This window comes from Bolinopsis microptera, chromosome 1 (assembly GCF_026151205.1).
Source record: "Bolinopsis microptera isolate Bmic1 chromosome 1, MBARI_Bmic_1.0, whole genome shotgun sequence".
In the NCBI taxonomy this organism is placed as follows: Eukaryota; Metazoa; Ctenophora; class Tentaculata; order Lobata; family Bolinopsidae; genus Bolinopsis; species Bolinopsis microptera.
This window is the reverse complement of record NC_087072.1, coordinates 23,633,788-23,648,198: the sequence shown is the minus strand read 5'-3', so window position 1 is coordinate 23,648,198 and position 14,411 is coordinate 23,633,788. Positions and strand designations below refer to the sequence as shown.

At 37.9% G+C, this 14,411-nt stretch overlaps 1 protein-coding gene across 1 annotated transcript; it reads right to left on the bottom strand.

Annotated features, from left to right (window-relative positions):
- Positions 1-5,656: 5,656 nt before the first annotated feature.
- On the bottom strand, positions 5,657-6,388 carry LOC134825956 (beta-1,4 N-acetylgalactosaminyltransferase 1-like). The gene has a single exon (XM_063838167.1). It carries the CDS (start codon positions 6,386-6,388, stop codon positions 5,657-5,659), a length of 732 nt encoding a protein of 243 aa, XP_063694237.1.
- Between the last annotated feature and the right edge of the window lie 8,023 nt (positions 6,389-14,411).

Here is a 14,411-nt window from a genome sequence, read left to right as displayed (position 1 = left end):
AACATTGACTGGCTAATAAACCAGTCCCCAAACAAACAAACAAACATTTCTCGAAATCTTCAATCCCATGTAAGAGGATTTTTTTTGTTTTCTATTTCAATTAACTTATCAACATTCCAATGGTTGAGGAACATATGACCCATTTGCTGTTTTCTCCTGTATCGCAGCTTTCTGTAAGCTTTTTTGTCGTAAGAATTTTCAATTTCATCATTCAGATCAACTCCCTTGTCAGAGTGCACGTTTTGAATTCTAAAGTTTTTACAATACGCGACCTTTTTTCTTGCAGCTTTAAGCCTCAAGAAAATATCCTTGTGTTCTCCTATCTTTACCTCTTTGCTCCAGCCGCCCACATCTAAAATGTCCCGTGTTCTTGCCATGAAGCCGTTAGCAGTCAGATCACATCGGTAACAACCGGGATAGGATGACAACTCCTCGCTCTTAACCGTACAAGAACCAGGATAGTACATCAGGGCTGATTTGCCAGTTTTCTCATCATTGCGAAATTCCATGAATCCAGCGAAATTCCTTCTACATTTTCCTCCAACCAGGGAAACGTCCGTTGTATCCAACATTTCTAACATCTTGGGCATGTCCGTGTGTTTAGACACAACATAGTCATCATCTAAATTTATGAAATATTTAGTTTTGACCATTCTCACCCCTATGTTCCGGCCCTCACTGATACCCAGGTCCTCTCTATCGCCTATGATGTATGTCATGTTCGGAATATGACCGATTTGGTCCATGATTTCAGGAGGATGCAAATCAGGTCCATCGTCGATAACAATCATGGATAAGTTCCGGTTTAAGGTTGTTTGTATCGATTTAGCCAACCTTATTGCCAATAAAGGCCTCCTGGCAGTCTTTACCACGACTGTTACGCAGTCTGAGATTTCGTTACATCTCTCTGTCTTCAGTGGTGATAGATGTTTAGGTTTTGGCGCACGATGGTTAGTCCCACAGGCTGGAAAATCACATTTACTGTTTGAAGTGTACGGCAACAAAAGTGCTGCCCTATCTTTAAGAAATGATCGTTCTTCTAACAATTGTACAGCAGAAGCTTTTTTATCACATGATGTAAGAGCAATAGTATCGCCCAATTCTGGCTGTGAAGTGGGTTTATTATCGTGTAATGGTGATACACAGAGGACACTATTGTTTACGCTGTGAATTAAACTCCCATTCCATAGATCTAACTTTATGGCCTGCTCACAATGAACTAGTCCTAAATCTGTCGAAAACTTAAGTCCAACACAAAGATCAGTCTCTTCAAACGTGAATATGCCGTTAGAATCATAGACATAGGCTTGTTTAACATTAGGATTGCAGTAAGATACAACTAGGGTGTTATTTTCTGACACACCTACACATTTTCCTTCGTATGTGAACTGAATGCGATATTTTATCTGTCCAGAAGAATAGTCAGTTTTATTAGGCTTCCTACCAGAGTGAGCGCTTTCACTTTTTTGAGAATATCTTTCGATAGTAAATTCTGGTTTTAAGGTTTGGTCATTACTTCCAAGGAACGAAGATAAAAGCACCACAATTAAAGTAGTAGTAAATACTACGATGAGTATTATGTGCAGGAGTCGTAGGGTTGATTGCATGGTCCAAGGATCAAAAACCTCGCTACTGCTGTACTACTAGCACCAGGAAGGAATTGTGGATATTCGATGCGGCTAGTAAAGATGAATGAAATAAAAATTTAATCTAATAATTACAATTATATACAGTAAAACCCGGATTTACCGCGAACCCGGATTTACCGCAGATGTTTCCTTTCCCCAAACTCCGCGGTAAATCGGGGTTTTACTGTACGATATTAAAAGAACATCATCTAAACTACTAAACTACAATCATAATCAGCAAAAAGGAGGATCGTAACAATAACAAAAAACAAAAGTCGTGCAATTAGTAAATGCCAATAAAATAATCGTCTATGGTATAGAAGCTACAAAAAATAAAATGAAAAAATTGAATCGCGGTTGGACTGAAAATGAAATATCAAAGTATAAGTGACATTTGCCGACCAAATATAGGGCTAATCCAAGTGGCGGTCACTGGTAACTACAATACCCCTATATGAAAAGTATGACGAATACAAAGTGGTCGGATATTAGTACTTAACTCATTAAAACAGAGTTGGAGTCATTAAAACATTGCCACTTTGAGTTACTAAACAACGTGTCGCATGGGGAATGGGGATACCCCAATTATGAGGTAGTTAATTATGAGGTATCACTATCTAATTATAGTTCGCATGGGAACTTTAAACTGGGACCAATTATCAGGTAGTTAATAGATGTGGATTGTGGTGGGAGATGAGGTACATTTGATTACTTTAATAGTAAGTACCTGTTCGTCCATCAAACCTTCAAATTCCCGCAGCAGTCTGGAAACATTCCCATTCGTCAATCCCTCTCTAAGTCTTGTGTAGTTAAGCGGGATTGGTGTTGCAGATTGTTATGGCTGGTAATGTTAAATTTGTCTCCCATGAAATGTGGGACTCTACGAAAGATTTGTACTGAAAATAGTCTGCTAAAAGTTGGTAGACCATGAATCCTGTGAAAATCAAAAGGATGAGGATGAAAATGCCCCAGACAAAACGACACCAACCTGGTCTTGCCTTCTGTCTGATGACCTGATAGTTGTCACTCGCAAGATCCTGGAACCCAAACATCTCATGAGTTTTGTCATCGTCTGGTGCTGCACTTGGCGTGGCTCCATTCCAAGGTTCCACCTTGGAATGGAAAGGTGATGCACATTTGTTTACTTTAATAGCAAGTACCTGTTCAGCAGAAGAGAGAGGTGATGCACATTTGTTTACTTTAATAGTAAGTACCTGTTCAGCAGAAGAGAGAGGTGATGCACATTTGTTTACTTTAATAGCAAGTACCTGTTCAGCAGAAGAGAGAGGTGATGCACATTTGTTTTCTTTAAGAGTAAGTACCTGTTCAGCAGAAGAGAGAGGTGATGCACATTTGTTTTCTTTAATAGTAAGTACCTGTTCAGCAGAAGAGAGAGGTGGTGCATATTTGTTTATTTTAATAGTAAGTTAATTGATGTTTTACAGTTTATACGAGTAACAAGCAACAAATATTTTGATCCTTCGGTTCAACTCATGACGTAGGGGTTAAGCTGAAACCGAAATATTAAGGTAATCGTCAATTTAATTGATCGAACAGGTACTAACACCATTTTCAGAGAAAATAATACCCCATATATTGAAAGTATGACGAATAAAAAGTGGTCGGATGTTAGTAATAAACTCATCATACAGAGTTGGATGTTTGGGCCATTCATCATTTCAATAAAGCCAATGAAGCAATGATACTACACCAGATTCAGAAAAACAATAAATACATTCCAATTCGTCACACTCTTCGCAGCCTTTAATACTATAGTTTTGTCTGTCTTTAAGCAGTCGTCATCAGTAATCCATCGGCCATGTTGAATACCATCTACTCAAATTATTTGTTATATGGTAGTGTTGAAAGTATTAAAACAGAGTTGGAGTCATTAAAACATTGCCACTGTTTGTTACTAAACAACGTGTCGCATGGGGATACCCCAATTATGAGGTAGTTAATTATGAGGTATCTAATTAATAATTATAGTTGTTTGGTTGACCAACCAATAATCAAGAAGATAATGATAAGGTAGATAATCGTTATCCATGGTGTGACCCTTTATCTACATTTACCTTACAGAACTCCTGCTCTTTATCTACATTCTACATTTACCTTACAGAACTCCTGCTCTTTATCTACATTCTACATTTACCTTACAGAACTCCTGCTCTTTATCTACATTCTACATTTACCTTACAGAGCTCCTACTCTTTATCTACATTCTACATTTACCTTACAGAACTCCTGCTCTTTATCTACATTCTACATTTACCTTACAGAACTCCTGCTCTTTATCTACATTCTACATTTACCTTACACAACTCCTGCTCTTTATCTACATTCTACATTTACCTTACACAACTCCTGCTCTTTATCTACATTCTACATTTACCTTACAGAACTCCTGCTCTTCATCTACATTCTACATTTACCTTACAGAACTCCTGCTCTTTATCTACATTCTACATTTACCTTACAGAACTCCTGCTCTTTATCTACATTCTACATTTACCTTACAGAACTCCTGCTCTTTATCTACATTCTACATTTACCTTACAGAACTCCTGCTCTTCATCTACATTCTACATTTACCTTACAGAACTCCTACTCTTTATCTACATTCTACATTTACCTTACAGAACTCCTGCTCTTCATCTACATTCTACATTTACCTTACAGAACTCCTACTCTTTATCTACATTCTACATTTACCTTACAGAACTCCTGCTCTTTATCTACATTCTACATTTACCTTACAGAACTCCTGCTCTTTATCTACATTCTACATTTACCTTACAGAACTCCTGCTCTTCATCTACATTCTACATTTACCTTACAGAACTCCTACTCTTTATCTACATTCTACATTTACCTTACACAACTCCTGCTCTTTATCTACATTCTACATTTACCTTACACAACTCCTGCTCTCCTTTATCTACATTCTACATTTACCTTACAGAACTCCTGCTCTTTATATACATTCTACATTTACCTTACACAACTCCTGCTCTCCTTTATCTACATTCTACATTTACCTTACACAACTCCTGCTCTTTATCTACATTCTACATTTACCTTACAGAACTCCTGCTCTTTATCTACATTCTACATTTACCTTACACAACTCCTGCTCTTTATCTACATTCTACATTTACCTTACAGAACTCCTGCTCTTTATCTACATTCTACATTTACCTTACAGAACTCCTGCTCTTTATCTACATTCTACATTTACCTTACACAACTCCTGCTCTTTATCTACATTCTACATTTACCTTACAGAACTCCTGCTCTTTATCTACATTCTACATTTACCTTACAGAACTCCTGCTCTTTATCTACATTCTACATTTACCTTACACAACTCCTGCTCTTTATCTACATTCTACATTTACCTTACAGAACTCCTGCTCTTTATCTACATTCTACATTTACCTTACACAACTCCTGCTCTTTATCTACATTCTACATTTACCTTACAGAACTCCTGCTCTTTATCTACATTCTACATTTACCTTACACAACTCCTACTCTCCGAACCACTTCATCTTATGCATTTCTCTACTTTAGCGCCACCACAATTACACCTCATCACTTGCGTCTTGCACAGCTTCACCATTTTCCTACCCATTATATATTTTTATCTGTCACGTTTTATAACTGAACCAATTACCAAACCAAACAAAAAATAGAAGAATTTATCATTTTTATCACTCCACGCCTGACATTCTCATAATTCCAACTAAAATTTTCACCAAATGTGTTGACATTTTATTCAAAATATTCACCATATTTTTTATTGAAATCTTTTAAATCAATCAATTCCATGCAAATTACACGTGGGAATAAACTAAAAAATATACCTTGAGAGAAAGTGTGGATTTCCAAGCTAGTTTACTACGTATGCAAAATACTTAAAATGTTATACATTTATAAATATGTAATAAATTTATTATATTCGTAAACATTGACTGGCTAATAAACCAGTCCCCAAACAAACAAACAAACATTTCTCGAAATCTTCAATCCCATGTACGAGGATTTGTTTTGTTTTCTATTTCAATTAACTTATCAACATTCCAATGGTTGAGAAATATATGACCCATTTGCTGTTTTCTCCTGTATCGCAGCTTTCTGTAAGCTTTTTTGTTGAACGAATTTTCAATTTCATCATTTAGCTCAACTCCCTTGTCCGAGTGCACGTTTTGAATTATACAGTTTTCACAAAACACGACTTTTTTTCTTGCAGCTTTAAGCCTCAAGAAAATATCCTTGTGTTCTCCTATCTTTACCTCTTTGCTCCAGCCGCCCACATCTAAAATGTCCCGTGTTCTTGCCATGAAGCCGTTAGCTGTTAGATCACATCGGTAACAACCGGGATAGGATGACAACTCCTCGCTCTTAACCGTACAAGAACCAGGATAGTACATCAGGGCTGATTTGCCAGTTTCCTTATCATTGCGAAATTCCATGAATCCAGCGAAATTCCTTTTACATTTTCCTCCAACCAGGGAAAGGTCCGTTGTATCCAACATTTCTAACATCTTGGGCATGTCCGTGTGCTCAGACACAACATAGTCATCATCTAAATTTATGAAATATTTAGTTTTGACCATTCTCACCCCTATGTTCCGGCCCTCACTGATACCCAGGTCCTCTCTATCACCTATGATGTATGTCATGTTCGGAAAATGACCGATTTCGTCCATGATTTCAGGAGGATGCAAATCAGGTCCATCGTCGATAACAATCATGTATAAGTTCCGGTTTAAGGTTGTTTGTATCGATTTAGCCAACCTTATTGCCAATAAAGGCCTCCTGGCAGTCTTTACCACGACTGTTACGCAGTCTGAGATTTCGTTACATCTCTCTGTCTTCAGTGGTGATAGATGTTTAGGTTTTGGTGCATGATGGTTAGTCCCACAGGCTGGAAAATCACATTTACTGTTTGAAGTGTACGGCAACAAAAGTGCTGCCCTATCTTTAAGAAATGATCGCTCTTCTAACAATTGTACAGCAGAAGCTTTTTCATCACATGATGTAAGAGCAATAGTATCGCCCAGTTCTGGCTCTGAAGTGGGTTTATTATCGTGTAATGGTGATACACAGAGGACACTTTTTTTTACGCTTTGAGTTAAACTCCCATTCCATAAATCTAACTTTATTGCCTGCTCACAATGAACTAGTCCTAAATCTGTCGCAAACTTAAGTCCAACACAAAGATCAGTCTCTTCAAACGTGAATATGCCGGTAGAATCATAGACATAAGCTTGTTTAACATTAGGATTGCAGTAAGATACAACTAGGGTGTTATTTTCTGATATACCTACACATTTTCCTTCGTATGTGAACTGAATGCGATATTTTATCTGTCCAGAAGAATAGTCAGTTTTTTTAGCCTCCCTACCAAAGTGAGAACTTTCACTTTTTTGAGAATATCTTTCGATGGTAGATGCTGGTTTTAAGGTTTGGTCTTTATTTTCAAGGAAAGAAGATAAAAGCACCACAATCAAAGTAGTAGTGAATACTACGATAAGTAGTATGTGCTGGAATCGTAGGGTCGATTGCATGGTTCAAGGATCAAAAAGAGAATATCGCAGTAGAGACCGAGCAACCGAACAAATTTTGAAATGTCTAATAAAAGAGTGGCACTAACTCCTCGGAAACTTCGCTACTGCTGTACTACTAGTACCCGGAAGGATTTGTAGATGTTCGATGCGGCTAGTAAAGATGAATGAGATAAAAATTAAAGCGAATAATTATACTAATATACGATATTGAACAGAACATCATCTTAACGACTAAACTACAATCATAATCAGCTAAAAGGAGGATCATAACAATAACAAAAAACAAATTAGTCGTGCAATTAGTAAATGCCAGTAAAACAATTGTATATAAACTACAACAAATAAAATAAAAATAAAAAAAATAAAACAAAATAAAGTCCCGGTTGGACTAAAAATAAAATCTCAGAGTACAAGTGATCGTAGCCGAAAAATATAGGGCTTAGCCAAGGTACGATTGCGATCACCGGTAAAAATATTGTCATTGTGAGTCAAGGGCAAAAGGAAATTGCGGCACGTGCGGATTGCGGAATCGCGATTTTTCCAATTCTCCGGGACATACCGCGATTTTTGACGTTTGCCGCGAAAAATCTCGATTTTTCAGTTATATGCGACAAATTACGCATATTTAAAAAAATCTGAAAACCAGAATAGCTATTTGTAAAACTGATAACGGAGGGGGGGGGAGGGGGGTTTACAAACATCTGTAGACTAGATTAATTCATGAAGGAATAACCTGCTATATTAAATTATGCGCTCAAGAGGCCAGCAGCTACAAGTAGAATACCCGAAAACTATGTTTTTGGGTAAGTTAAAGGTACTTTTTGGTGACAAACGGATTTGAGTCATTCTCAAAGTAGGCTTTGACAATAGCATGTTTAAAGAGCCTTACTGATAGTAATAGTTATACTTATACTATACATTGCTATTAGGGATGAGATCATTCCAAATTTTGGTAGAGGTGTACAGAAAGTTCTGTTGGGAGATATCTAATCTCAGTAATGGGATCAAACGAAGTTTTTCATTTTTAGGGCAGAACTTGAAAAGCTATCTTTAATGGACTGAGGGACATCAAATTTAAGGATTTTGAATAGTTCCATAAATGTATGATACATGTGCAGATTCTCCGGATTCATAATTTTCAGCTCAGTGAACAGCGGTTTAGTGTGTTCAAGACAGTATTTCTTGCTAATGCTAGCCATAATATGTTTATTATAAGTTCTCGAACGAACAACGTGCACATGTTATTGTTAAGTTAAAGTAGTATTCTTTATGAATTATGATCAAAATCGGGGATGTTACCAAATAGCAGTCTCATACATCGTTTTGCAATTGCACAAATTTTATTCAGCCTGTGTTTTGGGATTTCGATTCCACCCCAGCAACTTATATAATAATTACAAACTAAACATAAAGACTGGACATACGCTGCAACTACTACTAGCAACCCCTTTTCGCGTGCGAAATAAAACTTGTAGCAAATAAAGACAATTATTGAAATGTACCGTTCTCTTGTGTCTAGTGCTGTTCTCCATGCGGTTCGGCTTTGTCTTAGAGATTCCATAAGGCACGCTGATCGAGAATAGACGACTTCAAGTCTCCATTGTACCCCATTTTATCTATTCGCATCTTGAATCTTGATCTAAGTACCTGGATATGATAGTTTATAATGTTAGTTATACGTACAAAACTTCACAATGTACAGGGTGTTCACGCTACATCGGAACGGTTTCAAACATCTGTAGACTAGATTAATTCATGAAGGAGTAGCTACCTTACGATCGAGACTATTTATGTTCGACATAATTCCGATGTACATTTCCCATTCATTCACGGCTTAAGAATTGTAATAAGTTTCGATTAATTACATCGATCACATAGTCATACTGTAACTAGAATTGCGCCCGCTGTTTCGTTTTGGCGGTCGCTAGATTTCCATTCACTATAACTTTAAGTATAAGCTCTAATCAGCTCACTTTTCACATAGCCATGTGTATACGCGTACTTCGGCGGTCGCGCGCTACTGCAAGCGAGAGAGCTCTGGATAGAGCAAAGCTCACTTCATAATAAATATTGATAAATTATGCATTAAATACGGGAAATACTTGATAATGATTCCTTGAAATTCAATTAAATTGCCGTAGAACTTAATTTGTATCTGTAATTCAAGAAATTGTAAGCAAAAGTAAACTATACTCATGTACACATCAGTACACTACGCTGGTCGGCCGGTTTCACTACACACTAATTCACTCGCCATGGATTATATATATATATATAAGAAAAGCGCGCTATTTTGTACTATATCGTATTGGATATAAAGATGACCGATTTTTAAAATTTTTTTAAAGAGAGGCTGGGCAAAGATAGCCCACGAGAGGATAGCATTGAGATGCTCTGCCTACCTCTCGGGTGGGGCAACCCTGGGGAAGGTTGCCGGTGAAATCAGAGTGAATGGTGGAGGATGGTGTAAGAAGTGATATGAGTCAAAATTATACGCTTAAATGCCAGCTGGGTTTGGAAAAGTAAAACGGGACGAGACAGCATATGAGATAATACTTTAAGTCACCCCGGTCTGATCCAGCTCTTCCGGCACAATTAAGCGTTTGGTGCGGTTTGCGAAATTGACAATTGTGGTGATGTGTTGGTTGTCGAATATGTCATTGACAGAGAGGTAGTAGTCCTGGAAATATTGACCTCTAGTTTGGGCAATAGCCGGACACTGTCTAAGGAAGTGTGAGAAAGTTTCCTCTCCGTCGAGAGGAAACAAGCACTGGTGTTTGATTTGCAAATGGTGTGAAGGTGTTTGTTTAAGCCGCAGTGACCCGTGATGAGGTGAACTACTGTTCTGTAAGTGTAATCTTGTCTGTTGTTGCTGAGTATAGTGTTGAGGTTTTTGATGATTTTGGCGTGCTTGTGGCCGAGTGTCAGTTTGGTGTGTCTGGGACCGTCAGTTAACCAAGTTTCCTGATTCAGCCTGTTGACTTTGTTGTCGATTTGACTGTTTCAGTCACGTGATAGTCACGTGATAGCGACGTGATACAAGAAACTTTGCAATGCTTGATAATCATGTTGCACTTTGCAGGAATGAATTCTATATGCTCATGAAATGCAATGGGACTGTTAGTGTTTTCCCGGATAAAATACGACCACAGCAACAAAAGTTATGAAAACAATATTGAATATACTTTCGTAGTTTCGATGATGATATGTAATAGATCGGAATGCGTGCATCATATCAGTCGACTTTGATTGACGATGTCAATCCATCGAGATCGTTGCTCTGCGAAGCAGAGCAATGATCGAAGCAAGAATGCTAATTTGCGCGGCGTTGATACATGTTTCGTATCCCAATATCCCTTCGGCGGCGCGCGCTTCGCGCGCGAAAATTGGCATGCAACGTATGTCAAGCGCGGCGCGTCGAAGCGGCGAAGTCCTCCAACAGTCGACTGTTCTCTGTGTGGGTAATCAAAATTATTGATTATGATCAATATCATAACCAATAAGCGTGTCAATTTTAACTATTCTATTGTTTAACTTAATGAGATTTATGATATGTAATGGTGCATGCAGCGTGTTTCATAACATGTTATCACGTTACCTGTACTAAATAAAAGGAGTTATTGTTAATTGACGATGTCAATTCTTCGCAGCTCGGCGAGGCCCAGTAGTGCATCTTATTTCGCCGATTTAACGAAGGTGGTCGGTTGCGAGAAGCATTATTGGATGCGCGGCGCGGTCCAGTAACACATCGCGCTACAAGGGTTATTGTGATGTTTTAGATTATCGTACGATAACAATACGATGTATATATAGCACATTTCACCTAGTATAGCCATGAGTCTAAGCGTACTGCGTGACGCGCTTGTTTAAGGGGGGGGGGGGGACAATGGATATTTTTTTGTGAAACTTGATTTCGAGATAGCAGTTGACCAACAAACTAGGACCAGTGACCGAACTTTTGAGGGGGTCCCGGACCCTAACCGCCAAACGGTGCCCGCGGAGCAGCCACGCCCATATTTGGTCCAAATTAGGCCCAATTTAGCCAAATACCCTGAACATGCCCAAAACTCAGATTTTAGGTGCTCTACTTGTAGTTAGTGGTCTCCTGAACTCGTGTATGAAATTTCATCAAGATTGGACTAAAGATGACTGAGTTATGGGCCAAAAACCATATGCCCATATTCTGAATTTTTCCGGGAAAATTTTGGAATTTGGCCGCCAAATTTTTTTGGAGGCCTAAATCAAAAATCTGTTCTCAAAATAAAATGGAAATGCGATTTCAAGTCGATTCCGAAAATTTCATGCAAAAATTTTGAAAACCGATTGAGTTGTTACAATTTTAATGAGATCAATTCCGCGAATATCGCGAACCAAGATACGGGCAATTTAGTACATTTTTTGTGGTTTTTTCGCCTAAGTATCCACATTTAAACAAATATAAAGCTATAACTTACAGAGAATATGTAGTTTAGGCTTACCTTTCTTATAAAGTAAGTTTCATTCAAAAATATTGATATTTGCCCAATTTATGGGACGAAATCTACCAAATTTGGTGCGTATGCCCAAATGTGGGCATATGGTTTTTGGCCCATAACTCAGTCATTTTTTGTCCAATCTTGATGAAATTTCATATACGAGTTCAGGAGACCACTAGCTACAAGTAGAGCACATAAAATCTGGATTTGGGCATGTTCAGGGTATTTGGCTAAATTGGGCCTAATTTGGACCAAATATGGGCGTGGCTGCCCCGCGGGCACCGTTTGGTGGTTAGGGTCCGGGACCCCCTCAAAAGTTCGGTCACTGGTCCTAGTTTGTTGGTCAAGTGCTATCTCGAAATCAAGTTTCACAAAAAATATCCATTGTCCCCCCCCCCTTAACAAGTAACATAAATAATGTAGCGGACCTCCTGCGCTGCCTTCGGCGGTCGTGCGCTATTGCTTGTAGGTTTATAACCTACCGTACCAGGACGGGCGCCGAGTTGGACTCGTCGAAGGAACAAATATTTTACGAGTATCACCCGTTAAGCGATTGACGCGCGATAATCTTGTCATACGTTGTATGACTCGCCGCGCACGAGTGCGCGGCTCCCCCTGTATCGTAGAAACTCTACAGGGGTTTCACTATAGTGAAACGACCATGGGGTCACGACGTGATACAACGATAATCGTTACATGTTACAAAATTAAAATGTGCGAAATGGCCAATATTTTCCATGACCGCGTGTAATGCGCCATCGACATTCATTGCTCTAACCAGATCCCTCTCGCTTTCAGTAGCGCGCGACCGCCTACTTGTCACTTGTGAAACAAGCGCGTCACGCAGTACGCGTAGGCACATGGCTATGTGAAGACATTCACATAGCCATTGCATGTGTATACACGTACTGCGTGACTTTCAAAAAAGAAACTAATTTAAACGGATCTGTAAATGATAGTCATTTTTGGTATGTTTCGGACTAAGTATTAGGAAAGATTGAGGAATTAAATTATGTTATTTATTAAGAGAAGCACAATTGACAATAAATATCTTATGTGTAATTCTCATGTTGCTAAAAAACGCTTTATCAACTTATATAGTATTGGAAAGTATGTAAATTTACTGGGCCGCGCTCAGCCTGTCATTCCGCCAAATCTTTATTATGTTAATGAACATAATAGCCTGGGGTCCTCAGGTAAATGTAAATTAGATTTATTTTAACTTGGTTGTTTAGGCCAATAGTTTTTAGGTAATTTTAAAACTTTTGTAAATATATTTTTGATGATGTGTGATGATGTTTGTGTCATTATATTTTGATTTGATTTGATTTGACGCGCGATCGCGCGCTACTGTGTACTGCAAGCGAGAGGGCTCTGGTTAGAGCAAACATCGACAGTGAGCCGCGCATGCCGCGACTGTAGGTAACCTTCCCTTTTATTTGCTTAAACTGACTCATAGACTTAAAAAGAAATTTTCCGAAAAAGTTGAAGTGTATTGATATAAATTATGGCAGTATTCAATATTAAAGGTACATTTGTCGATTTTGAATCAGCAAATGGAAAGCTAAGGCAAAAGAAATTTTTGCTAAAAAATTGTTGATATAAACAGTCTAGATCTTAACTTGGAGCCACAAGGCCAAGGGTAATTTTTGATTGTTATGGGAATTTTTTGAATTCTTTAAGGGTTGATTTTATATAGGGTCATTGCTATATTATGTGTATATTGTTTGAATAATTTTAATATATTATTATTTTTGCTAAATCAGAATCTGGTAAGGTGATGTATCCATGTTCTTGTTTGCTGTAAAGAGGTTACAGATAGGTCAGATACATCAGGTCTTGGTATCGTATGTATTGGACATAGTGTTGAGTGTTGGTATGCTTCAGGATGTGTTAGACATGATTTGAAACTTTTACAAATAGTACATTATACAATACAGCAAAGAGAATTAAAAATATACGACATTATTATCACGAGGCATTTTGTTGGGTAAAAGTTGTAGTCCATATTGTATAAATACTAAAAGCATGGTTAAGTGGTACAAGTTCTGGGGGTATACGTATTACAAGTAACTAGCAGGAACCCGTCTAACCCTAAAGTGGTGTCAAGACTCGAGAGACTAAAATAATTATTACCTATTTAATTCGCGTTTTTGACACCACTTCGGAGTCCAAATTTTGGGCACTAAAATTATTATTCCTTGGCCAATTTTTTATTTTTTCATGCTGATTTGAAGGCCATTAAAGCATTTGACCCAGTTAAAAAAGTTTCAGTTGTATATCTTTTACGGTTTTTGCGGAAAGTTGCGTTAAAGTTGATGCCGTGGTGTCAGTAAAATGGCACGGATATATACATACATGTATATCGTCTCGCTTTATATATAGTAAGATAGTTCTACTCCCAGACTCACTAACACCACCTCCATCTAAACACACAAAATGTATCTAAAACATGCAAATTTAGATTTATCAAAATAAATACATAATGTATCCATTTTAAACTAATTACAACACTACAAATCTATTACATTTATTGAGGTATGACAATGGAAAGTCCGCTACGATGATAACAAACAGCGGTGAAGACAAGACAGCAGAAACAGAGAGTGTACAGCTACCAGACACCTGTGATCCGGAGACATCTCAACACCTGTCTTCTGAAGGTATTGCTTATGTTACACCTGTTGTTTTCTCTGTTATGTGGAATCTGTCCCAAAGATCTAATCAAATGA